The sequence below is a fragment of the Protopterus annectens genome, chromosome 16.part0 (assembly GCF_019279795.1).
Source record: "Protopterus annectens isolate FY-2018-M chromosome 16.part0, PAN1.0, whole genome shotgun sequence".
NCBI lineage: Eukaryota > Metazoa > Chordata > Ceratodontiformes > Protopteridae > Protopterus > Protopterus annectens.
This window is the reverse complement of record NC_056750.1, coordinates 271444064-271471447: the sequence shown is the minus strand read 5'-3', so window position 1 is coordinate 271471447 and position 27384 is coordinate 271444064. Positions and strand designations below refer to the sequence as shown.

Genomic DNA, 27384 nt, shown 5'->3' with positions numbered 1-27384 from the left:
CACCTTTATGCCATTAATAAGGGGAATGTAAAAAAATGCATTGTATAGGCACACACTAGCATGTGAGGGAGGTACAAGATTTAAGTTTAGCATTTCAGAAGTTGTCCCATGGAAGTTTAGAGGTGGTTGGTGGGAGCTTCAGGTTGATTTTATAGAGTTTTATTGGATTATTAGATTAAACGCCACTGTTGAACCAAGGTTAGATGACCATATTTCCCTGGTTCCTGTTCTAAGAAAAAGAGCTTTAAATATTTGAATTTTTATTGTATTTTGTATAATATATTATTTTTAATAATGTAAAATTTAACATTTTCTAAATTTTTTTGTGTGTATATTTAAAGTACAAGGGTTTTTAATGTTTTAATGTCTATGTCTTTAAAATTGTGGGAGAACAATTGATTACTTGATTGTTTTATTGCATATAAAGGATGTTGACTTGGAGCAATGTAATTTCTTCTATTTTTTGTTCTGAGGAAATCTCCGAGGTGTATACTGGGGAAGAAAGCGCTTAACAATAAAGAGACTGGAGTAACATACTCTTTGTGAACATTTTGTTTCATGTGTTGGGCTTATGGTGCAACTGCTTGCTCATTTTGGCACCTTTGAAGTTTTATTAGTTGTTTTTTGGTGCCTTATCAAACAGATTTGTTGTTGTTATAAATATGAATATTAAGTAAAGATTTCGAGGTTGCTAGTGGCATAGTAGTAAATGTTAAAATAGATGCTAATTGGAGAATGATATGTTATGGGTGTAGATTAGTTGGGATAATTACAGGGTAATGTATGATGGAAAGAGAATAGGATTTGTGAAGATGAGGTATATGAATAGGAAGATACTGGATAATAGCAATGAGTGAATGGTTTTGAAGAGGAGTGGGTGGAGTTAGGAAGGTGGAAATAGAGTAGGAGAGTTCAGGTGGAGAGATGATGTAAGGGTGGAGTGATTGGTGTCTTTGTAGGTGTGGATGTGGCTAAGAAGTATAAGTGTAAAAATGGTGAGGATGGGTAGGAATAGGGAGTAGGGTAGGGGAGCAGAGTGAACCCGAGCAGAGCCGATTGAATCACAAGGCAGACCAGTGAGCAGAAAACAAAAACAAAAACAAAAGCATTAGTTCCACCACTGTGCTGCAGGTCAGTGCAAGTAAAACAGTCAGTTCTTCGGGATACTGTAATAGCATATTATGGCACTGCTGTATATGTGCTTGTTGTGTTAATCCTGCTCATGTTTCAGGATGATTGTTACAATGACAGTTTCAGAGTTACTGTTTGAGTATGATTGTATAATGATTTGACTGGATTAAATCATGGGGCTGTTTGTTTGCTTTTGACCAGACCAGTGAACAGAAAACAAAAACAAAAAAAAATATCAGTTACACCACCATGCCGTAGGTTAGTGGAAGTAAAACAGTCCATTCTTCGGGTAGGAATGGATTGAATACTGAAAAAGCGTAGTATGGCAATGCTGCATACGTGATTATTGTGATAATCCTGATCATGCTTCAGGATGATTGTTACAATGACAGTTTCAGCATTACTGTTTTAGTATGTTTGTATAACAATTTGACTGGATTAAATCATGGGGTTGTTTGTAAGATTTGCTAGAAGTGGGTGATTAATAAAGTTGAATTGCCTGTTTGTTTTATAAAAATACATATGGAAAAATGTGAAACTACCCACAATAAAGTTATCAAATTGTCTTAAATTAATCAAACTGCAGTACTGCAGTAAGATTTTTAGATCTACCCAAAAATGCAATCACAGTTTTATCTGCATCAAAGTCATGAATGAACTTAGTGGCCAGTCTTTTTTTTTTTTTTTTTGTTTTTTTCCTGTTCACATACATAACCTATGTAAGTCTAAAGGAAAAAGTTAAATACACCTGCAACTTTAAATGACCACCAATCACTACACCTTGCATATTATGACATAATATTGCTATATAGTTTTTGTTGATTGGATGTATTACATTGCTGTAAGCAGTAGTACATAGAATGTCAACACAATGTAAAATATTCACCCCCTTGTATTCATTTTGTGAATAAGCATATACTATGTGCCAAAGCCATTCAAACACCCTGCTAAATTCACTTTCTGAAAATTTTAATTTTTGGTAAAAGGCATGTGTTAGTTACCACATCAAATAATAAAATTATATTGATTTGATTTTACAGGTGATCCTTCCCCTTCAAAACCAGAGACTGCACCAAAACAGAAGAAAATGCACAGAAAACCAGTAGAAGATGACTCAAGTCAAGAAACAATTCAGTCAACAAGCAGTGATAGGTAAACATAAACAACATTGTTATCTCTTTCACTCAATCCTGCATACCTTTTCATGAGACTTGAAATAAATCCAACTTTTTTTATACAAAAGTGGTGCTTGTTATTGGTTGGACATTTCTGGCAGCGGAAAAACATTAGATGAACAAGATTTTAACGATTCAGAATGCAGTCATTATGGGCCACAGTAAACTGTCACCAAATTCTAGCCGGAGGGTGCACAAGCAGTTAAAGTAAACACCAAGCACAGCCTTAAGAAAAACAGGAAATTGACATGTTTTACAAAGTTAAAGGGTTAATTAGGTAACAGATAAGAAGGGATATATTCCAGAATATTATACCTTACATATTCATTAGGAGTAATACATATTGTCAGTCAGGGATATTCATAAACATTATGACCATTCCCCTAAAAGAGGTACTTGCAGTGAACATAGTATGCAGTCCATAATGAATCATGATTTATGTAGGGGGAAGTGATACCAATATCCATTCAACACAGCCATGATGTTGTGTGTGTATACTGAACCATGTTTATGTGTTCAGGAAGAGATGAGCACACCACTGGTAGGCTGTTGTGGCTGCCAGTAATGACAGATCAGTGAGTATACTGCCTAAGGTAGGAAAACGGTGCTCACAGTTATTGCTGTTCTAAACTAAACATCACCAGTCCACTCAAGTACAGATTTATATCAGGTTTTATATCTGTAGCTTAACTAGGCATTACCTTTGGAACACTCACCGCAATGAATGGATTATGGAAAATTGCTGGTGACCGTTTGAATTGCTGAGTCTTGTGGTGATGAGTCCCAGAATGTGAAGACTGAATGAGAGAAAATCCGGACTTATGTATTCTAAGTTCAGGATTGGTATTTCTCAGAGTATTCCCTTTATTCCAAGGGGTAGCAAACTCATAGTTGTAAGTCTAAGTTTATGGATCTGGGGGCTCATCCCTCCATTAAAAAAATAAATAAATAAATAAAAAAACAGTTCAAAGGAGAAAAGTTTTGTTTGATATTTGCTCTTCTCCTGTATTTTTATGTCAATAAGGAGCCAAAAAGCCCACAATGTACATCTATACCACAGAAGCCTTGCATGTGCGCCTGTGCACACATTCATATACACACATAAACCACAAACTGAGGTGCAGGTTGAGGCATGACAAGAGACCAGAAGCAGTTTATCATCTACTGTCAGTCTCTACCACAGGTCATACACCACTCTATTCCAGCTCTACTCTCATTTATAGGTGTGATTCTTAAAAGTTGCATCTCCTGTTGCCTTAACTGTGGAAATTCCCAACTGGGCATTCCTAGACTTGAAAAAAGTACATAACAAGGATGCACGAAAGCTGATTTGGGCAATCCTGCAATGGTTTGAAGTCCTAGAATGATTAGTGGAATTAATACAGGCTCGGTTAAGGACCCAGTGAAGCAAGTATGAACAGTTTTCAGACTCACAGAGGAGTTTACTAGTGGAAGTGGGTGTGCATCAAAGTTCAACTTTGTAGCCACTCCTGTCCATTTTGGTGATGGGACTACATTAGGAAAGAGGTTGGAATGGATAGATCTGCAAAGCTGTTGTATGCAGACAATAGGGCACTACAAGCAGACACTGAACAAGAACTTCAACAAATGAGAGGGTACTAGAATTCAAAAACTGAAGGCACATGCGGTGAAACTGAGTACAAGCTAGGCAGTTGTCATGTCGACAAGTGGGGAAGTAAGAAGAAGTTGAAAACAGAGACAGAAAGGGAAAATAATGGAACAGGTTAACAGCTTCAGATATCTGAGAGGGTTGGCTGAAAAGAAAGGGCGTCAGAATGAGCAGGCCAAAGCTAGAATGTGATGTGCTACAGCCAGTTGGAATAATGTGTCAAGCATAATATGTGAAAGAAAAATGCCAAAAAAGCTGAAAAGTAAGGTGTACAAAACAGTGGTATGATTGGTGTTTTGTATAACACAGAAGCCTGGACAGTGTAGGAATTGCAACTGAGGAAGCTTGTGGTGATGGCGATAAAGTGCCACAGACGCGTGGTAGAATGAACACTGTGGGATAAATAAAGAAATGAGGGCATAACAATGGAAGCCAAACTAGCTCCAGTTTCAGAGAAAGTCTTAGTCACATGTGCAGGGAAGTAGAAGATGATTTGGTAAGAAAGAAGAAGACAAGAGGATATGAGGTTGTTTAGCTAAGTGATACAAGGACTGTATGAGAAAAGGCCTGCAAAAGTAAGACATAACTATGAAAAAATGTAGGAGAGTGGGTCTGAATTGAGACAGGTGGTTACAGCTGATGCAAGACCCTAACCCCAAGTAAATATGGGAAACAGTTGGGTTAATGAAAATGATATAATGATGCGTAAACACACACACATATATATATATATATATATATATATATATATATATATATATATATATATATGTGTGTGTGTGTGTGTGTGTGTGTGTGTGTGTGTACTTCAAATTCTAAAAGAAACAAAAAATCAACCTTCAAAAGATCAAAACTCATAATATCTAAAAACACATAAAACTTTTTTTTCCTTTTTGTTTTGTAGGGGCAAGCCACCTTTCACCCTTCATACCCCCTGCTAGTTATATACACCAACTCTAAGATCACAAAGCAGCAGGGAAAGGGCAAATTCCCAATCCCCTCTGTACCATTACCTCCCATGATGTGATGCCAGCATCTTGTGATCATATCATTATTTGTTTTTGCCAGCATTACAGACTTTCTGTATTATACACACACACACACACACATATGGCTACCATGTGTTTCATTGTGGTACATGTTTAGTGCGCGCCACTAGTTTTGGACATTTTTGTTGGTGGTTACAGTGGTCAATTTATATTAAGTTAAACTAATTTCAGGAGTTCTCCTCTTCCTCTACAGTTGTTCAACCATGGAGTTAGTATATTTAATTTCCAGGATTGTGGGAGTGGACACCCCATGTCTTTTGAATGCATCTTGATCGAACTTGAAAGCACAAAACAGCAAAATAGTGAAATGGCATATAAGCGATTTCTTTCCCTGGGAAAGGCTTGGCTGCCTCCGTTACTTTGCCGTTTTCATCACTGTAGTGCGATTTCAGAGTTGGTATTGTTAAGTAAGGGGGTGGGGGGCATAGCCCCCCACTTTATGTAATGTTTTAATGTTTTTATTTATTTATTTATTTTGTGGAACAGCGCTTTTTTCCCTGGGGAAAAAAAATCGCTGTTCCAAGTGTTCGGGATTGTAACCTTTCGCTTACATGGGGTCGATAAATCAGCGTTCAATTATTTAAGCATTTGCTGATTTAATATAGACCCATCTGGAAGGGGTTTTGGGGCCATCCAAATAAAAGTAATCTTTTTGTTTTGCTAAAGTGATATATAAGCTGTTTGTTTACATTTACTATCACTTTATTTTGGTGTCTTTTGTTTTATTTGTTTGTGATCACCAATGAACTGTTTGGATGTTTTTATATGCGTGTGTGTGTGTACGTGTGTGTGTGTGTATGTATATATATATATATATATATATATATATATATATATATATATATATATATATATATATATATATATATACAGAGAGAGAGAGAGAGATTATAGGATCATTGGTAAGTACTAGGCTAACTACCTTTGTAGACATTTTAAGCCTAGCCAGTTTCCCTTTTTTGTGCTCAATATTACCTATTCCATTTTGTTATAGATTGGCCTTATCTATCCCATGGTGAGTAATTATATTTTGCCTTATCCATCTCATGGTCAATAATTATATATTACCCCTAATGAGAATAATTGGGATCATACCATAGATAATTTGAGGGGACCAATGCATAAGATAAACCACTGAAAAGCTGCCTCTGTCCATTAGTGGTATAGCGGCCAGTATTGGGGTAAATTTTCTGTTTCTTATCCACAGATCTTAGTTGGGCTTGAATATGGACATGGATGAATACCAATGCCTAAAATCATATCTCTCCCATAATTGACATCCTTGACTTTGTTTCCAAAATACTGTCTACCACATTTAAACTGTTAGAGGGAGCACATTTTTACCCTTTAGAAAAAATAGCAAATTTTATTCAGTTGTATGTGAGATACCTAGACAATATATTCATTCTTTGGAGAGGACCAGTATCTCAAATTAACAGATTTTTAACATATATCAACAATTCTTCCCCCTTTTTGAAGTTTGCGCAGAGTTTTAATTTCATCTGTATTAACGATCTTGACACTATGATTTCTAACTCAGACATAGGTTTTAAGTCAAGGATTTTTAGGAAGCCCACGTTTAGTAATATGTATTTGATTACAATAGTAGTCACCCGGCTCATCAAAAAAAAAGAGTATAATTAAGAAGCAAATGATTAGGGCTGCAAGAATGACTTCAGATTTTGATGATATCAAGAAAGAGTTAGAACTTATCTTTAATCTATTTTTAGAGAGAGGGTATCCATTAAAGTTTGTAAATGAGGCTAGTATCTATGTTTTGATAGAATGGGGAAAGGCTTATAAACCCCTTTTAGGTTCAGGTTTACCATCACATTTACCAACCAGTCAGCATGTCAGTTATGGGAGAGCTATGATTTTAGGCTTTGGTAATTATACCAACAAAGTCAAACAGATTTTTAAGGATACATGGTCACTGGTGGCAAATAATTTAGATGTTTCAAATGTCATTGGACCTACTCCATTATTTGTTCAGAAAACATATGCCAACTTTAAGAAATATTTTGAACATGATGGGCATCTTAATACAGTTTTAAGAAATGGAACCCACAAATGTGAGACTTGTAATCAGTGACAGTTTATTTTACAGGTGGAGTTTGTTTTGAATGTGGTTGGAGGTTGAATTTTGGGGTTTGATTGTTTGACATTTTTTGGTTAAGATAGTTAATAGGTCCATGATTAGGGTAGATGTTGTCACTTAGGATGAGTGATTTTGTTTGTTGATGAGATGAGGTTATGTGGCATAGTTATAATGATGCTGGTTCGTGAATGGGAGTTTTTTAGATTTTGGCTTAACTATAATGGGCTAGAAACAGTTGCAGTGGTTTATTGAGATTACAATGGAGGATATTTTAGAGTATTGGCTGGTTGATGCTACAGGAGGCTCAATTAGTGAGAGGTTGGTGGTGCAAAGTTAGTTCTGAGAGAGAGAGGGCAGGGACTATAAGAGAAGTAACATGACTGAGGTTGAGTAAGGTAGGGTACCTGTGAGGTGTGATGATTACTTGATTGGAGAAGTATGGAGAGAGAGAGACTGCATAAATCCAGAGGAAAGTAGTTGCAGTGGGGGTGGATGGGAATTAGGTTAGCATAGGGGAGCAGAGTGAGCCTAAGAGCAGCAAGAGTGACTGGAGGGGGCTAGATCAGGTAAGCGTATGGCATCCACCAAAGAAAATAATCAGTGGTCTATTTGCATACAAATGCATCAACTGTTTATCTTTTCAGGGGAGTGGAGATTAAGTTGTACTAATATATGTAGCAGATATTACTTGGCCAGTACAGGCTCTGCACTGTTCTGGTTAAAAATAAGTATTTGGTTGTCTGCTCTAGGTTAATCAGTTAAGGTAAGCTAAATGCCTGTCCTTAATTATGCTCAGACAGTAGGTTATCAAAATAAGAGCTATAGCAGTGCAAATGCTTTATTCATAAGAAGATTATCTACCTTTACACTGTGGCAGTAGGCACATATAGTGCTCCATTGATTGTAGACAGTTTAGTAGAGAAACTTACTAAATTCAACTGTATTCTTTTTTAAATGAGCACTGTGCTATAGCTGTGATTTTGTTACTCTCACATTCCATTAGTCAGGTTACAACTACATTCATTTAAAAACTAAATTATGTTGACCTCCCCCCTGTAACAGTGTGCACACACTTTTATCAATTACAGTTATAAAGTAATAGTTTCTTACAGGCACTTTCATGTGTATTTTAGTAAGCCCCTATTTGAGCAAATGTACTCTGTAAATGCTTCTCCTTCACTTTCCTGGTTAGTGATTCAGAGGCCTGTTTTGGACCATTTTTAGTTATAACAGTGCTACTATATATTTCTGGGCAGTAGAGGGGAATGGCTGTTCTTCCAGTGGATGCGCCAACAGATAGTATACAGCTGGATTCCCGTGGATCACCTATTAGGGCTAATGAAAAATGTTTCTTTATTGACACCATACATTCCGGGATAGTGGGATTTGTATATGTATACCATGCATGGAGTACAATATAGGTGACTAAGAGGTAAGACAGTGTACGATGTCTGAACATGTGCTGTGACATTTATTCATGTGCTTTTTTTACGAGGAAAGGCTCAAGTACAGAAAAAAAACTATTAATCATGTAGAACAATGATATACAGGGCATTCCTACATACTAAACATATATGTGTGCATGCTAACGATGCAGATACATGACACTAAGTTGAAACAAACCTGTATCGATTGAATGCAGATCATGGTGATGATATTAAAATAGTGTCATTGCATATTATGATCAGCGTTATAGCATGTTGCATAGATTGGAGAACGTAAGTCACACCATAAATGGAAGAAAAAAACAGAATTTACTGTATCTACTGAACCATAAAACTATATACATTATCTACAGCAAGATGTTACATTTTCATTGTGGCTGAAAAGTAAATATAAGGAAGTCAATAGAGCAAAACAAAGTGGAGAGTATGCAGCATAGTTGTTAACCAGAAAAGAAGCAGAGACATAACTATGAGTCAGTAAAGAATTACTTTATTTTAAATGTGAATGTTTGATGGTTATATAAGGGTCTGATGGGAAGGGGAATGGAGTTCCAAGTCTTGTAGATGTAGTTCAAGTAAAGTGCATCTCCAGCTTTGTTTTAAATTTCTTTAGCAAAAAGAAATGTGTATCAGCAGAGCAGAGTTATCTTGTAGGAGAGTAAAATGTAGAATACAGCTTAGCGCACAGCAATTTTCAGCATAGTAGACTAGTTGGGGTGTGATTAGTAGTTGTAAAAGAGTCAGGGAGTGCTGTAGTTCTTATCAATAATGATACCTAGCAGTTAAGTGTGTGAAGTAATCACTATCAAGGTGTTAGCTAAAAGGTCATTCTGAGGTTAGTCTTACACTGCATTTGATATTTAGAGGTAAAAGGAAGTATTTTTTGGAGAGGTTAAGTATGAGTATAGAGTCAGATAACCTTATTTCAGTGGAAGTGGAAGCATCTTGTGTGAGCTGTTGCAGATGGGAAGGGTTTTTGGGCAGAACAGGTCAGAGTTGAGTGATCACTATACTGAATAGGTGTGGCTTGTCTGATGGCAGTGTGCATATCATTAATGAATATACTGAGCTGGAGAAAAAGTAAAATGGATGCTTGGGGAATACCAACTGAGATAAGCAGTAAGGGGGAGTAACAAGACCACCAGTTCATTGACTGTACTCTACTAGAGAGGTAGCTTTTGAAGCATGAGAGAGTGGAGGGGGCGGTAGAAATTGAAGATAAATAATAAAGTAGTTTCTAAGGTTATACAGTATCAAGGGCTTTAGAGAGCTCTAAGAAAAGGCCAGAAACAAGACTGCAAAATGTTTCACATTGATGGTGTTGGTAAAGTATAACTCATCATTGGTAGTGCTATGATTTGACTAAAATGGTGATTAAGGAGTTCATTACAAACCACATTTTCTGAGAATTTTTAAAAGAGGTAAAAATATGACAGTGGGCCTGTAGTTAGAGAGAGAGAGAGATCAGTGGTATTGTACCTTTCTCAATGGTAGAATATTTTTTTTTCCTGATGGAATGGACAAAGGATTCTTTGAGGGATCTATTTATTAATTTGGAGTTGGGATAGGTTAGAGCATCCTAGGCAATTTTCAAGTAATCCAATGGTAAAATGTCAGCTGCTGATGAAGTACGTTTTTGTTTTAAGAGGTATTTTTTATTGTAGAGGTAGGGATTGCATTAAGGGAGAAAATGTTTAGAGTGGAAGTGGGCAGTGAGCAGTATGAGAAAACACTATGAATATCCCAGGTTATTTTGTTAGAGACTGTGTTGTTTAAAGCTATAATGATGTTGATAAAGTGGGAGCTGAATAATAAGCAGCATAATCTGCTTTTTTTGGGAAGGTGTTGTGGTGGTTATTTTCTAATTGACAGCAGTGGTTGATTTTATCTGTTTTAATTTTGTTTTGTTTTTTTTTAAGTTATATACTTACCTGGAATTTTGATTTTGGAAGTCCTGCTGAGTTTTGGTTTTAAGCCACGTTTTCCAAGCCTTGTCTCTTTTCTGCATTATTTTTTGGTATCAGTTAATATCCAAGGAGCTGTGCTACATTTGACATTCTCCTTTCTGATCAATGCTTGAGAGTTAAATACATCTAGGATTTTTGTTATTGTTGTTGGGTAAAGCCAAGTAGATTGAGGCATCAGAGTGGTATTAGAGGAAGGGATGCTCCAGTCACTGTTTAAGTCACCTAGAATTGTTTCATATGGAATATTAGTTGATGTCTAAGAAAGAATGTTTTCAGTGGTGGAGATGTTATGACTAGGTGGAATATATACTTTTATAATCCATAAAATGTTATGCTTGTTATGTCCCAGAAGGGAAATAAGTATTACACATTCCTGTAGACTTGAAGGGAGGAAAATTGTGGGAGTAGGACGAGAGGTTAAAGAGTACAGGAAAACATTATAGCAATACCTCCACCTTTTTTTACTTTCCAGTCTAGCCTGTAGATATTATAGCCTGGGATTATTTCATTATCTTTGATTTCTCGCTTTAACCAGGTTTCAGAATGAAGAGAATATCAGGGCAGTGCAAGTCAATCCACGCATGTAGTGCTGTAATTTTATTTGCAATGCTTCTAATGTTAACATGAAGAAATGACAGGCTTTGCTGAGTTGTGATATAATTATGATGGTTTTTGGAGTTTTGATGGTAAAACTGATGTTGCAGTCTATTTGTTGTTGAGGGCCTGCTTTGGAGCAAATGTCATCACAGATCTGGATTTTGAGATGGAAGAGATATAAAGAAAAGAGGTTTTTTTTTGTATTTTGCTTCTCAAGTTTAATTTTGGATATGTGTTATGGGCAGAGATGTAAGAATGTTTGAAGCTGTAAATATAGATTGTGTTATACAGGCTGGAAGAAATATGAGAGTAGATGACAGAAAAGTTGAAGTGGGATTTATTGAAGTAAATGGAAGGAAGTAAGTAGTGATAGGAAGATGAGTAAGTAAGGATCATAAGAAAGGTCAGATGTGGAATACATGAACGTACAGTGTAAAAAAAGCTTTGTGATAGTGTGAGTTAGTTAACCTTGTGGGGTTATATATATTAGGATTTTTGAAAAAGAGAATGCTGGAGAAGGAGTAGTCTTAAAATCGTGTGTCATAGGGTAACTATGAAGTATGACTGTAGTAGATGAGAAAGTACTATAAAAGTATTTTATCAGGAAAGAGACAGGGAGGGAATTGTTTATGACTGAGGTGAAAGACAATTGGGTGCAGAGAGGTATGAGGATAGATAAAGAATGGAAATGGGAAAGGACTATGACGTGATCTTACTGGATAGAGGTGGAGTACCTGCTGTCATTGGTTAAAGAGAAAGTTAAGGTGTGGCTAGTGTTTCAGACTAATTGAGGGTTTCAACATGTGTGGTTGGTTAAGATGGCTGTGATTAGTAATGTAGAAATATGAGGTGGGATTTAGAAGTACAAATGTAGAACAGGAGGGGTTGACTGGGAATTGGAACTGTGAAGAGTATGGGGACTGTAATGAGCCTGAGCAGAATGCAACTCAATCCCCCTATGACTTATATACTACAGAAACAATGCGAGAGAAACAGAGGTACAGACAGAGACAGAAAATGAAATGTAGAGAAGAAAAACTGATATAGGTAAAAGCTACTAATTTGGAGTTTGTAAGGAGGTTATCACAACAGGAAAAAATTGAAGTGTAAGCAAAGGATAAAATACCTGTAATTGCCATATGGCAAGTATTACCAAAACAGAGAAAAAGTTAATAAAAACACAGTAGAACATCATGGAGTGAGGGAGCTCCTCCAACCAAGTCAGCACTATGTTATAGTGTACTGTAAACTAATGAATTAATACTATGTATGGCTAGTTAGCTATCCCTTTTATTATTCTTACATGAGTGTAAAGCTGTTTAAACTAGATCCTCTGGTTAGAGTGTGTGAATTATAGCAGGCAGTAGATGCAAATACGTAGCAACAGCATGGGATACTTGCACACTTCTCAACTCTCCATATTTTTGCAGAATGTCCAGATTTTTACCTCATATTTTTGGTCTGTTCCTCATATAATTTGTGGTTTTCTGGAAAACTATTGAGGATTGAAGTCATTAAATAATGACACACATTTGAGTTTCAGGCTTTATATCCTTTGCGAATGCATTATAACACAAAAACTGTTATTCTAACAACTTTCTAAGTCTATAAGAACAGTATTTAAAATCTGTCCTGATTTTTGGACCCTTGCTCCCCCATTATTTTAGGATGTATCCAGATTTCTTGCACTAACAGGTTGAGAAGTTTGTATGAATTCCTTGCTAAGGAAAAGCTTATCTGAAAAGAAAAAAAAAGCTGCCAAAAAAGTGACAGGTACTAGTGACTAATTAAGTGATTATGAATTAGAACAAGTTTTGATATGCCATTCTGTGGTGTACCAAGTCTATTCACGGCACACAGTGTTTATGAATAGCTCCCAGAGTATGCGATTGGGTTTGGAATGAAAGAAAGATTGATAGCAGTAAATGTTAGTCCAACTGCTTGTTATTTTAGTTTTTTAGTTATGGATAGGATTAGTTTAAATTACTTGATTTTAGAAAATTATGTAGCTGTTACAGTGACACTTCATGATTTCTGTAATTTGTTTTTGTTGCCAGTACAGCCGATGCTTCTAGCTTTGACTACAGTTGTATTTTTGGTTAGAACAAGTCATTAGTTATCAAAGCATTACTCTTAGGAGAAGAATCCATGATGTCTGTTGAGCAACAACAGTGATGAGCAGCTCTGTTGTTAAAATAGATTTATATTGGGAAAACGATAGGAAGTGAAAGAAGAAAAGATTCAGAACTGCACAAGAACAACCACTAAAGGGATTTATAAAGAAAGACTTGTGGATTTTTCCATCAAATAACTTTTCCAGACATTGTACCTGACATATTGCAACAGTGAGTTCCTCTAAGACTTCCAACAGTGAGATTTCCCTTCAAGAAGGACTTACAACAAGTATTGTCTTTTTTACAAACTGTATAACTTACAAGACAACAGTCTAAAACAGAGCTATTAATATCAATAATAGATAAACAGAGCTTTCAGTTTAAATACACAGAAACTGCTTTAAATTATATTGATCAAAGACTGAAGGGAAAAGAATTACAAACTGAATTCTTACTAAAATACATGGCTTTTTAACAATAAAATGAAGAAAGAAAATCAAATATTACAATTTTCAGAGTTCTTAAGAAAATAGAAGGAAATTATATGGTTGATTTTCTAACTAAATGAATTCCTCAGATCTTAAAATTAGACATCATGTTTATTTTGAAATAGAAAGGCCTCATAGTGACACTGGAAAACTTATTGTGACAAAATTGTAATGCTCAGTCTAGGTCTATTTTACTTAAAGTCTTATCATTTTTGTACAAAGAGCTAGTTCTAAAAACTGTTTGGACAAAATATCCTCTAAAACGAGAACATAACATAAGATTTGACAATTATTATGCTTCTAAGACTCTGAAGAACGAGAGATAATTCTGGCCATTAATTAACAAACAGAAACAAAATAACATCAAGTTTCATTTACTATACCCTGCAAGACTGAAAACATTTTTATTAATTGGAACAAAGGATTGTCAACAAACTAGAAAAAACAAAACATTTTAAAAATCAGTGGCATAATTCCTACACATGAATAAATAGACTGTTTTACTTACACAATGAAGAGGGTATCTGAAAAATGTCTGAAATCAAGTTGTAAGCATTAAACAAAGATTATCATCAGAAACAGCCTTATCAGCAGTGGCGGAGGGAAAACACTTGAATTGGCTTAACACTGTATGCAACATTAAACATATTTTCTTTTAACTAAAGAATGCTTGAAGGCAAATGTCTTCTTGATTACCTCATGAATGCAGTTATCAGCTTATGGAGATTCATGTATATATAAACTGCCATAATAGGAGCTGAAAATGAAGTAGGCAGTCACAAGCACATTCAGTTAAGCACACGTTTTAATAAATAAGCAAAGGTAGTTTCTCATTTGAAACTAGGGAGTTGCTTTGGGGTCTTACTCTGATGACTTCTTGTCTGTGCATAGCATCATTTTGTGACGTGTGAAGAAGGATGCTCTGTTCAGTGTAGGAGTAAGAGGGAGCCTGACTCTAATAGTGTACTGAGCAGTGCTGAGATGTTTGAATGAGGAAATTAGTAAAAAGAAAAAAAAAGTAAGAAGAAGAAGGGAAGCCAAAAATATACTGCAAAAGCATATAATGGATGTGTGAAGAAGTGTGCTTTAGATAAACTCCTTCTCTGTAATATAACATATCCCTGATGTTATGCAGATAGCTTATAAGAAAATGCAATGAATTTTGTTAGGGATGAGGAATTAAGGTGAGACCTGAAGTTGGCATAATGGGGAAGGTGTTTACCTTACAGACACAAGGTGCAGGGTTTGATTCTTACATAGGGTAATTGTCTACGTTTAAAATGGCTCACAAGGACAGTTAGCCTAGTACTAATCTGCAAACCTATGAACATACAAAAAGAGAGAAACATAAGTAGACAAGACTGTGAATGTGTTTTAAGAACATCATTCTCCTCATAAAGGAAAATCTAAAGCCGATGGCAATAACTACAATAACAAAAAAACACAACTAAAGATTTAATATGCATGATCAAAAAAAGAATAAGAGAATCCTTAAAGAGAACATAATAAACCAGGAAACAAAAGTAAACAAGATGTGTTTAATTGTAAAATGTAAACTCTGATTGAGCTAATATGATTCGATAGACTCAGAATGAACAAAGGGTGGCTGTGGATGTTAAATAATATAATAAGAATAAATATGAGTTTACAAAAGATGACTTATTTATTAGTGAACAGAATATCATATTACATTTATTTATTAAACTACCATACTTTGATGTATGTATATATATATATATATATATATATATAAGTGAATAGCTGTTAAAACATAAATATCACACACACACACACACATATATATGTATATGTGTATGTATATATATATATATATATATATATATATATATATATATATATATATATATATATATGGATTTACTATCTTTATCAAATGACAGTAATATTGACATGAATAATGTCAACACTAAATGACTGACATTGTGTACATGAGCATGCTACTGAGCATCAATATAGGTACATGCAAAAATCTTAAAACAAAATTAAAAAGAAAGCATTGTGGGGAGCCTCCCCTGCACCATCCAAATCCCCTGCTAATTATATATTATAACTCCCAGATTTCACAATTCTTTGACAAATGACAAATTCTCCAACCCTGAAAGCTATCTGATCTGCTACTTTAGTCAACAGGTGTCAACTATCCGTTTAGTCAACTAAATTATCAACTAAATAGATGTTGTCAAAAGTAGCACCTTCCATATATCTGTATGTGTATATAGACACATAGACATACATTTTCTTTATAACTGTTGTCAATATGGAATAAGACAGTACAAAAGATTTGATTACATAAATGGTCATTGGAGAATGAATATGCTTCTGTTATATGTAATAACATACAATAAAACTTAATGCAGTATAATTGTAAATAAGTTGATTGATTACTTTGATAATACATTTCTAGTTTTTGTACACATTTAGGTCAAAAAGACATAAAATATGACTGTAGAACATATATAAAGGAATTGAAAATAGCAGTAAGTCAGCAAACTCATAAATCTCTTCTAGAGAAATATAAGAAGAATGCATGATGATGTATCCTAGTTATAAATAGACAAATAGCATATCTTTAACTGCAAAGGGAGTGGAAAAAAACTTTTCATCTTGAAAAGAAAGAGAGAGAGTTCAGTTGGGTGAACTTAATTAAACTAATAATCTTTTTCTAGATTTCATGGAAATTCACTTTAATGTTTTTTGTAATTACTGTTAGATGATTACATATTTTTTTCCAGATATCTGTTGTCAAAAAGACTAGGAAAAATAACTATACAAAATCAGGGATTGACAATGAAAATGAAGAAAATTGTGTTAGAAAAAAAACAGTAAGACAATGAGATACATTGTTGTGTATTGGGAAAGCATAGCAATTCCAGTTATATTGATTTAAATCTAATTAGATACTTACTGTAGACCTAGATTTTTGTCTGTAAATGTCAATGGACTAAACAATAATCAAAAAAGAGGATGCCTACATAACTATGTGAAAATTAATGAGTATTAAGTTATCTTTCTTCAAGAAATACACACATCAAAATGGCAGAGAAGTATATAAATTTAACCAATATGACATTTTAACTAAAAAAGAAAATAAGGGGAGTATTAATACTGTGCAAAATGTCAGTTATGGCTAAAATTCTATATAAAGAAGGACAAGAGTGCATGTTTAATATGCTAGTTCTTGAATACAATAGTAGCATCTGGATATGTTTAATCTTTAATGGCATTAAAAAAAAGTTGAAAGTAAACTAATAATGGGCAAAAGTTTAAATTGTTTATTCAGTAAATCAAAAATAATTGCAGCAAAAAAAAAAACATTGAATTTCTTCAGTTCTAAAAACTGCAGCAAAAGAACATTGAATTTCATCAATTCTAAAAACTGCAGCAAAAGAACATTGAATTTCAGCAATTCTAAAAACTTTTAAAAATTAGATAGAGCTACTACAATTAAGACACATTTTACTTGGATTATTTGTATGTATTCATTACTCAGCTCAGAATCGAAAAAATTATAACCACAGATGACAATGTCTTGATGTCTAAAATAGGAAATTTTAAAATCATACTGTATCCTTTCTCAGATCACTATGCCATAACATTTAATACATGTTTAAACAAAAACTAGAAAGGACAACCATACTACCTGAATATTTATACAAACAAGAAGACTTTAGAAAATTGTTTAAAAGTGAAATTGAAGCATTCTTAAAGTATAATAGTAAAGAAGACATGAGTAAAATTACAATCCGTGATGGTTTAAAAGCCTGTATATATGGAATAACATTATTCTGGTGTAGAAAGGAAATTAAAAAATGGGAAAGTGAAATATTAGATGTTTGAAATAAACTGCATACTATTAAACAGCAAAAGGTGGTGAGGTCAATAAAACAAATTAAAACATCATTAGATGCTTCACTTATGAAGTAGCTATAACTTTGCAAAATGAAAACTTCAGAAGTAATCAGTGTTGCCAAGGAGGATGAAATATTTAATTAAAATAATAAAAATAGCATCTAGAATCAACTACATAAAGGAAATCAGTGGTATAAATGACAAACTTAAAAGTAGAAGAATTTTTTGGGAATTCAAGTTTTACTATAATAAATTAAGCAAAAAATATAAGGTAGAATTTGATAGAGCCTTCATATATGGCTTATGTTTTCAAATTGAAGAAAAAAAAAAAGATACAAAATTACAAAAGCCAGGAATAGATGGTCTTATCCCAGAGATATATAAAATTCTACAGCAAGAAGCTATTTTCTTTTTCAGGAGACCTTAGCTGACATGGAGGCTAGGAAAATTCTTCCTCCTCCTTGGAAATATTTTTTCATCACTCCCATTCTTAAAGAAAAGAATGACCATAAGTATTCTTCTTCTTGTAGAGCAGCATCTTTGTTAAATTTAGATTATGCAGTTTGTATGTCCATAATTTTAATAAAATGTTCTTAAAATGTTTGTGTACCCTAAGACATACAAGTTGGCTTACAAATATCACATAAGACCATGGGAATGGAAATAAATTAAACTACCTACTTTGGAAACTTGCACAATTAGCAAATATCAAAAAAATGTTCTTTGGGTAGACAGTAACTGTTTAGCTAAATGGAGAGCCTTGCATTTATCATTGAAAAACACAAATAATATAAAAATGTATAGTCTGTAATGAAAATTATAGAAAAAAATGTGGTTGATCATTTGTAATTTTCTCATCATCAAAATCACAGTTAATTAAATGGTTCAAAAAAACTTTACATATACCCACACTGATATTAAAAACTGGTAAAACTTGTTTATCCTTTATATAGAGAAAATCATTGCTTAATTAGCTCAAATGTAGAAAGACTGATACATATGTGTAAACATGGATTAATTGGCTGATACAATTGCTTTGAAAATGCAAACCTAACCAACTTAGAAAAAAAGAAAACTAAGCTTGATTATATTCTAAGAAAAGAAGATTATCTACTGGTATAATAGATGGGAATGAAAGCACAACACATGTTTAGTAGAAATAAAAATATATCATTACAAAATATGCCAAAATTAATAGAATACTTGTGCCAAGTCACATATGAAAATAAAACAAATATAACCATACTACCACATCTGTAGAAAATCATCATATCTTATGAAGAAGAAATCAATGAGAGAAAGTGGAAATGTATATTTCAAGAAGAAAATAAGGATATGTCAGAAAAAATAGAAACTTAATAGTAAAATTTATTGTGAAGACCTCAGTGGCTCAATACAGGAAGATAGACACTTGGAAATGCATACACAGAACCTTATATATTCCTAAAAGGATATCTAAAATTGATTAAAAAAGTCTACTATGGAATGCTGGAGTTGTAAATTGAAATAAAAGCTGACTATAAGCATATAGTTTATAAGTCATTATAGGAATATAAAGGTGAAAGCTGTTATATTATCCATAGGTTTGATTCTTTTTCATGTACCAAATCTTCAGTGTATGAAAACTGGTCAATATCATTTATTTTGGATAATTCTGGATATTTCAAGAAAAATTATAAAACGAAAATGGAAAGCAAGTCATCTACCACAATTTTCTGTATTCATGAAAGTACTAGAGCCCCTCTTAAGTAAAGAAAAGGGCACTAGAAAGTTGAGATTGACCAAGACAAGAATAGACACCAACATATGCTGTAAAGTACTAAGTCTGTTAGAAAAATGTTGATGTGAAACACAAGTGAACCAGAACAAAACGGCTGCTGCAATCACACCATTCAATAAGTAGTCACCAGTATAAAATTAAAATTTCTTCTTTATTCCACAAACGAAAAATCAGATTTCACTATACATTAAAGCAGCTCAGTTTATATAGTGTTATTCATCTTTCAATTAACACAATTACTTTGCTAATTAATGACACTCCTATCTCTTTCTAAAAGGTATAGCTGATTCTTAGGGCTATATTAAATACATTCTGATTGAATATAACAATATCCAACAATTCATCAACATCACATCCATGCTTTTGTGGAATCAAGTTCATTTATATAAATATTAGCCCAAGCGCAGTATCATATTTAATATAACATAACAAAGTAAAATAAAATAAAATGAAATAAAATAATGAAAATAATAAAACAATATAACAAAAGTGACAAATCAATTAGCATTATTAAATTTTCCTTCATAATAAAAACCACATAGCAAGCCAGTAACCTCCACATTTTGACATTTCTTAATTTATATCTTGTGTATTATATATCAGATGTCTATATCACAAGAAAGAAACATCTGTATGACCCCATAGATAGAACAAATATATTATTTTATTAAAGTTCTAGTGCCTACAGGTTATTGCAAACAATCCCATAGCACTTATAAATGTAAGTGTTTTATGTTTTATAAATCAGACTGACTGTACCAAACAGCACATCTGAGTAAACGTAATGTATATTAGCTGATGTTAAAATACAAATACACATAAATGATTGCATCTAGCCCTATAAATATGTGTATAGATATAAATAAATATTAAATATTTAAAACCAAAATCCTATAATACTACTGTATATACACATATATAAATATAAATAAATATATTTAAAATTCAAAATCCTATGATGCTGCAGTGTAAATGTAAATATAAATCAATTAATCAACAATGAATAAAAAACCAAAAATGATGCATCAATCAATATATATATGATATGTCTATATGATTTAAATCATCTCATATGACCTAGAAATGGGTGGTATGCACATATTAGCCATATTAGATTTTTTCTACCTGATCTTATCTTAACATGGGCTTCATGGGAACATATTGGTTCAAACCAGGTGGATAATGTGCTTTCATCTTTAGTATCCAGTGTAATTCTTTTTGTTCAAGTGTATTAACTGTGTCTCCCCTATTTCTATCTTTTTCAATAATTTGTAATACCCTGAACTTAAAGCTATGTGTTTCATATTGCTTTACATGCTTTGCCAGAGCATTAGTTTCATTATTTTTCTTTATATCATATACATGGTTGTATATTCTCTTTTTAAATTCTCTTTTAGTAAGCCCTATGTAGAATGCCATGCAATCTTCACATGTTGCTAAATAAATAACATTACAAGTATTACATGAGGCATAAAAACTGGGTCTAAACTCATACTTTAAAGTGGGATGTATAAATTTCTGAACCCCTGTAATAAACTGACACATATTGCATTGATTACATGCAAAGGTTCCTTTGTTCAAGTTAGACTCTGGGATCATAATCATTTCTTTCTTATGTGTTTTACATAGAAGCCTTTTAAGGTTTTTATTATTCCTATATATAAACCTTGGGGTTTCCCCTACCAGTCTTGCTGTTCTCAGTGTTGTCCTATGATTTGTACAATTCTTTTGTTATCATTAGTATATGTAGTAAGAAATTGTATCCTTTCTTGAGGTCTAGAATAGGACCTTTTATTATTATATCTCCAACAGCCTCTATCTAGTGGGGGCATATCAAGAGTATCTGTTCCTCCAATTATTTGTTCTTTTATTTGTTTAACCATCTTCTTATCATAGCCCCTTTCCATGAATAATTTCTCCATCAACTCTGCTTGTGCTCCTAGGTCTGACTGTCCTTTACACAGCTTACTGAGTCTGATGAACTGACTTCTTACTATGCCTCTAAAGACATGCCTAGGATGCATGCTATCGAAGCTGAGTAGAGCATTCTTCCAGCAACTTTTTCTATAAATGCTGGATATAATTTTCCCTTTATCCATCTTCAATTTCAGATCTAGGAAATTAATTTCAGTGAAGGATGCCTCCATGGTGAATCTTAAAAAGCTGGTAGTGCTTTCTAGATGTTGCAAGAAGCTCTTGAACTGTTCCCTTGTACCTTCCCAGACGATTATTATATCATCCACAAATCTGGAGTATAGAACAATTTTCTTATATAAATCATTACTGAATAAGTGTTCTCTTTCCCACCAATTAACAACCAAATTGGGTGTGCCCATGGCAACACACTTCTGTAAATACATTTGGTTGGAAAAAGAGAAAACATTGTTCGAAAGAACCAGATCTAATAGCTGACATATTAGTATATTTTTATTTCGACTAATTTCTGGGTAGAACTGAAGCAGTTCCCTAATGCTTTGTATGCCTTGATCATTGGGAATGCAGGTAAATAGACTTTGTATATCCAATGTAATCAATAAGTGTACCCCAGGTATCAGTTCTACATCAAGATTATCTAGCATCTCCAATAACTGATAACTATCTCTCAGGATAGTAGGAATCTGGTTCAGAATAGGTCTCAAGCTCTTTTCTAAATATAATGAAATATTTTGGGTGGCCCATCCTTCACCATCCACTATGGGCCTAATGGGAGGTGGAAGTACATCCTTATGCATTTTCGGTAAGGCTTTGATGTATGGTATCTGTGGAGACTCTACATAGAAAAAATCATATAATTCTTTGTTAATCTGACGACACATTAACATATCATACAACTCTTCCTTGATTCTATTCAGGATTTCAGATAGAAATCTATCAGAGATCTCAATATATGTGTCTAGATCACTTAACATCAGAAGCATAGATGCATTATATTGTTCAGTGTTAAATAACACTATGCCTCCCCCTTTATCATCGGGTCTAATAATGATGGAAGGTTCTTCCATCAATTTCTGTAGTGATAATCTTTCATCCACACTCATATTGAAATACAAACACTTCCTGTTACCTTTGTAAAAATAATCATAAAAACTTTTTTCACAAAGTTTAACAAAGCATTCTACATGGCTTGGTAGAGGTGGACAATACATACTTTTTCTTTTACAACATACAGCATCACTTTCATTATCTAAAGTTCTATCCCTTTGATCATAAAACATCAATTTCAACGCTAACTTGCGACTAAAAATCCTTATATCTATCAAAATGTCTTGTAGACAGCTGGCTTGCGAAGGAACAAAAGATAAGCCTCTATTTAAGAGGCTAATTTCAGAGTTACTTAATGCATAACTTGATAAATTAAAAAATAAAGAAATGTCATTTACTGCTTTGGGTGTCGCCTTTGTTGCCCGTTCTCTTCTGAGAATTTCCATTTGCGTTTCTCCCAGCTCCTGGATCTCTCTCTGGGTGCCGTTGGTTTCCTTATGGAGTAGGGTAAAAAAAGAGGAGCAACTGCATGGCGCTTCAAAATTGCCCCATTGCCCAAAGTACTCATGTCCTGATTCACTTTATCTGCCTCCTGGTTAGGCAATGGAGTTCTGGTACTGGTAACATTGACCATAGTAGTATTGTGCATTGCATATTTTTTTTTTTTTTTCTGTTAGAAAAATGTGATAGAAAATTACTTCTCAGAATAAATAATGAGGACACACATTAGATGACTAAAAGCTATTCTGTGTTGTCAATTAATAAGTATTATACATAAAATGTAAATAGTGTATATAGTTATTTTATATTGGATTGTGAAGTATTGATACAATGGTTGTTAAAGGTACAGGAAATTTAAATTGAAATAAGCTATTGAATGTAATATTAAGCTTGTGTGATTCGTACATTAATAACTGATACAAATCTGATTAATTATAGAACATTACTGTTATTCTTCCTGTTCGTATGTATGTAAGAAAATGATGCACTAGAAATTAAAATGGCTCAAACCACATTTGATTGGGTTATACTTCACCAGAAGGAATGACTGAAGTGAGCCTAGGGTATATGGCTCATGAAATGGAATGATACCCCTAATTATTTGATAATTAACAAAGTGAGAGAGGCATGCTTTTAAGTAAAATTGTTTAGAAAATTACTGAATGTTCTGGTGAATATCTCTATAAACATTTGTACTGCTTTAGCCAAGTCTTGAGGAAGTTTGACTAGAAATGAGTAAGTGAAATGTTTACAGTAATATTTAGATTACAAGTGTTTGCAGCAGGTGAAAGTTGTTGAGTATTTATGTTGTCTTTTTTATTTCCTTTTTGTGCACTTTTATATATACTTTTTACCATGGTTGTTTATGCAATCATTATGTTAAGATTTCATTTTTGTAATAATAAAGCATGCCTGTATTGACTAGGTAAGCACACAGTCTGGTTAAGTGACTTGCTTAAATTCACACATTAATCAAATAAAAAATTATGAAAGAAAAATGTGAAAAAATGGTCAAAGTCATGTACTCTAAGAAGTTTTTATTAAGTGCCATGTCATCACAAATAACTCAACAAAATTACACTTTAGAGAAAACTCAAAACCACAAATTAAACTTTTTTATATGCGGCCAGAGCTAGACACACACAAACAACTCAAATAATTAAATGCATACATAGAGAACTCACCCAATTGAAATGCAAGGGCTGTTTACATTCCATATTCACTAAATGTAGTCAATTCTAAGCTCAACTCACATTACAGAAAAAGAAATAATTCTGATGCAATAGTTATCTCAAAGAAAGGAACCTATTTAGTCAAAATGGTTTCTTTATGATTAAAATGCTATCAGTGAACTACTTGTCAAGTGACTCTGTTTAAATATTCATTTTGCACTCATTACTTACACACAGTGAGTTGGAAGTCAGTGAAGTGGCCATAGGGCAGTAGACTGACCACTGGACTGTAGAGGCTGGCTCAGCAACAGTAGAGCAAGTCAGGTAAACAGCTAGCCATGTCTGCTGCAGTGGAAGATGCCAAAACATCCGGGAACTGTGGTAAAGGCATATTGGCAGTGCTAGGCAACCCTACATTAGAAGAGCAGCTGACACACACAGACACACATACACATACACCCTACCAAGCCTTAGGTTGCGTCTCATAACAGATGCCCCAGACTCGAGAGGTAATAATGGTGACTTGCTTGACATTCTGTATGCCATTGCCCACCTTGCCCATAATGTATGCCCTGACACTACTGCACCATGCAGTATACCTGTAAATAGTAGTAAACAGTGCAGTAAGAAAGAAATTGCACCCTGTACCCCACAGTACCTGTAACACCTTACTTGCTACTAATCCAGTTTGTTTAGACTCCTCCCCTGACCAGGTGACCAGCTGCATCATTCTTTGTGCTGGTGCATGCCTGACCCTGGACATTCCAAGGAGGTTTTCAGTAAGCAACTGGCTGTAGTCATGAACTGTCCATACATTCCACTCATACATTCCACTCAGTGGGTTGTGCTGTCAGCAAACTGAGAGTGTGGTCAATGTGGGTCAACTGTTTCAGAGACATCGTAATGGTGTTGAGTCACACCCCTGAACTTCCACTGAGTTACACACGTGTTATGCATTTGAGTGCATACAAATATGTATTTGATTTTTGCTGTGATGGTGATAAAGAATTACTGGCAAATTCAGGCAGTGACAAGTAGTCATTACAGCAGCCATCTTAAGGTAAGCCTCCACTGACAGTTTCCTCTGTGGTAAGTAAAATCTTTTGCATGTGTTAAACAGGATCTCACACTAAGTATGACTGTCAAAGCAGTAATGAGGTATATATTGTGTAGGGGGAAAATCAGATCAAATCTGTGGAAATCAGACTATTAATTTATCAATAGGTGATTAGTTAACAGGTTGCCAGTTTTATTATTTATATAATTACAGCTATATTATTTCCCATTCACCTAAATGCCCACTGTACTCCATGGATTTTTTTTCTACCTAAACTAGTTTAAATGGGGAAATTGAGGATCTTCACACCTCACATATCAGATATTTAGCTCCTTCATCTTTGAGATCAGTTTGTACCCATTTGGTTTCTGTTACATCTTGTAATGAAGCATTGCATCCTTATCTGTACATCATGACTGTGTTTTAGTTTAAAAACTACTTGGGTTCCATGTAGACCCTCACTGCTTATAATGTGAATGTTCAAAGGGGTAATCAATCTGGAAATCAGTAAAGTAAACAAAGAAAGTTAAATGAAACAAGCAGTCAACTCTTTTTCTAACTTAAAGGTTGGTCAGATTGGGAAATAGAATGTCATTTTCCCTAAGGGGAGATGTAGGGTAGTGCCCTTGAAGTTAGTATAATTATGAAAAAAAAAGTTTTGTTGTTGTTTATATTTCCTATTGTTGAGCTATTGCATTTTAGCTTTTTTCATCCTTGCATTAATTCCCATTGTGACCAGTGAGATTCTGAATGAGAAAAAAACATACATATCCATTTACCTGATAATTTTTCCTCATCCACACCTATGTCACTATTAACAAAAATGGAGCACTCAGGGTGTCTAATCCTCTTAATATTAATTTTCCCATTTACAGATACTGATGAACATCCAGTGAGCAAAAGTCCGGCATCAACAGTAAAATGTATCCTGACTTCTCACTGCAGCAGTGTGTTAGTTTATTTTTGTTTGATTCTTTGTATTTGCTAACCATATTAGAACACTGATTCCAGTGAACCATACTTCATTCCTCTGTATAGTACTTACACCGTAGGGTTTGCACTCTCCAGAATACCAATCTGTCACTTTTTAGCATGCAATGCCCACGCTGATATTATTGCACGTAGAATAAGCAAAACTAGCATCATTTACTTGTTTTTTGTTGTAGTAAAGAAAAAAATGTTTATCATCTTCACCCCTCAACATTTACAAATAGGAGTATCTAGGACCTCAGTAAAACTCATCTTTCAGAGAATAGGGGTACCCAATGTCTTAGTACAGTCAACTCTTAGTAAATAGGGGTACCCAATGCCTCAGTACAGTCAAACATCTTAAATAAGGTACACAGTACCTCAGTACAATCAATCATTAGCAAATAGGGTAGCCAGTTCCTCAGCACAGTCAACCATTAATGAATAGGGGTACCCATTACCACAGTACAGACTTTTGTTGTTGTTGGCATTAATTGGTAACCTGCCAATGGATTAAGCAAAATATGGTCTTTTGACCCTATTTCAAACTCAGATAGCAGAAAACGTATTTTATTTCTTCTGCACTTATTGTCACTTGTTGATATCTGTATTTTAAGTAGTATTTTTATCTGTTTTGTTAATTTTTCTGTCACTTTGCTGAGAAGTGATAGTGTTGTGCTTTCTGCAGTTGCCTGACAGGTTTATTAAATGCTGTTGTGTTCCCTGGTGTTACATCTACTAATTTTACCATTTTAAACTGCTTGCAATTTAGTTACAGTTTCAACAAGCTTTGGTCAAGTGTGTGGATGGTCTTAAATGGTTATGCCAATTAAAAAAAGTATGATTATGGTAACAGAATCATATAAGCTTTGATAGTAAAACATTAATCTAAACTATGAAACAAAGAAACATCCATTCTGCAAGCAAAGTGAGTCAGCCATTGTTTCCCTGAGCCTTCCAAGTCTAGTTATTCCATTTAAAGTTTCTGAAAGGTGCATATTTATTTACTTTTTACATTTGCTTACTGTCCAGCTAGGCAGAAAGCTACCTCTTTTCACTAGTGGCCCAGGGAGAAAAGCTCAGAGAAATTACGACATTACATAAAGAACATAGTAAACAGCAGTGCACACATAATCATCAAATACAAACAATTTAAACAGAGTATTGTTAATAGCATTGTGTAAAGAGCTATGGAAGATATTTAGAAATTAACAAGGTAGGAGGACAGAGAAGGAAGAAACAGAGGATTAGTATTAAGAGGTAAGAGAGAATGTTTTAAGATAGGTAGTGGGAAGAAGAGAGAAATGTGAAAAACAAGAAGTGGAATTTGGACCAATAACGGAGGATGAAGTGCTCAGA

The 27384-nt window shown here is 34.0% G+C and overlaps 1 protein-coding gene across 1 annotated transcript in view; it reads left to right on the top strand.

Annotated features, from left to right (window-relative positions):
* Window positions 1–27384, top strand: part of GARNL3 (GTPase activating Rap/RanGAP domain like 3) — a 3522664-nt gene that overhangs the window by 3467737 nt on the left and 27543 nt on the right. Inside the window, exon 29 of the mRNA XM_044057887.1 lies at window positions 2172–2283. Within this exon, the coding sequence (XP_043913822.1) occupies window positions 2172–2283 (112 nt within the window). The remainder of the gene's footprint in view (window positions 1–2171; window positions 2284–27384) is intronic.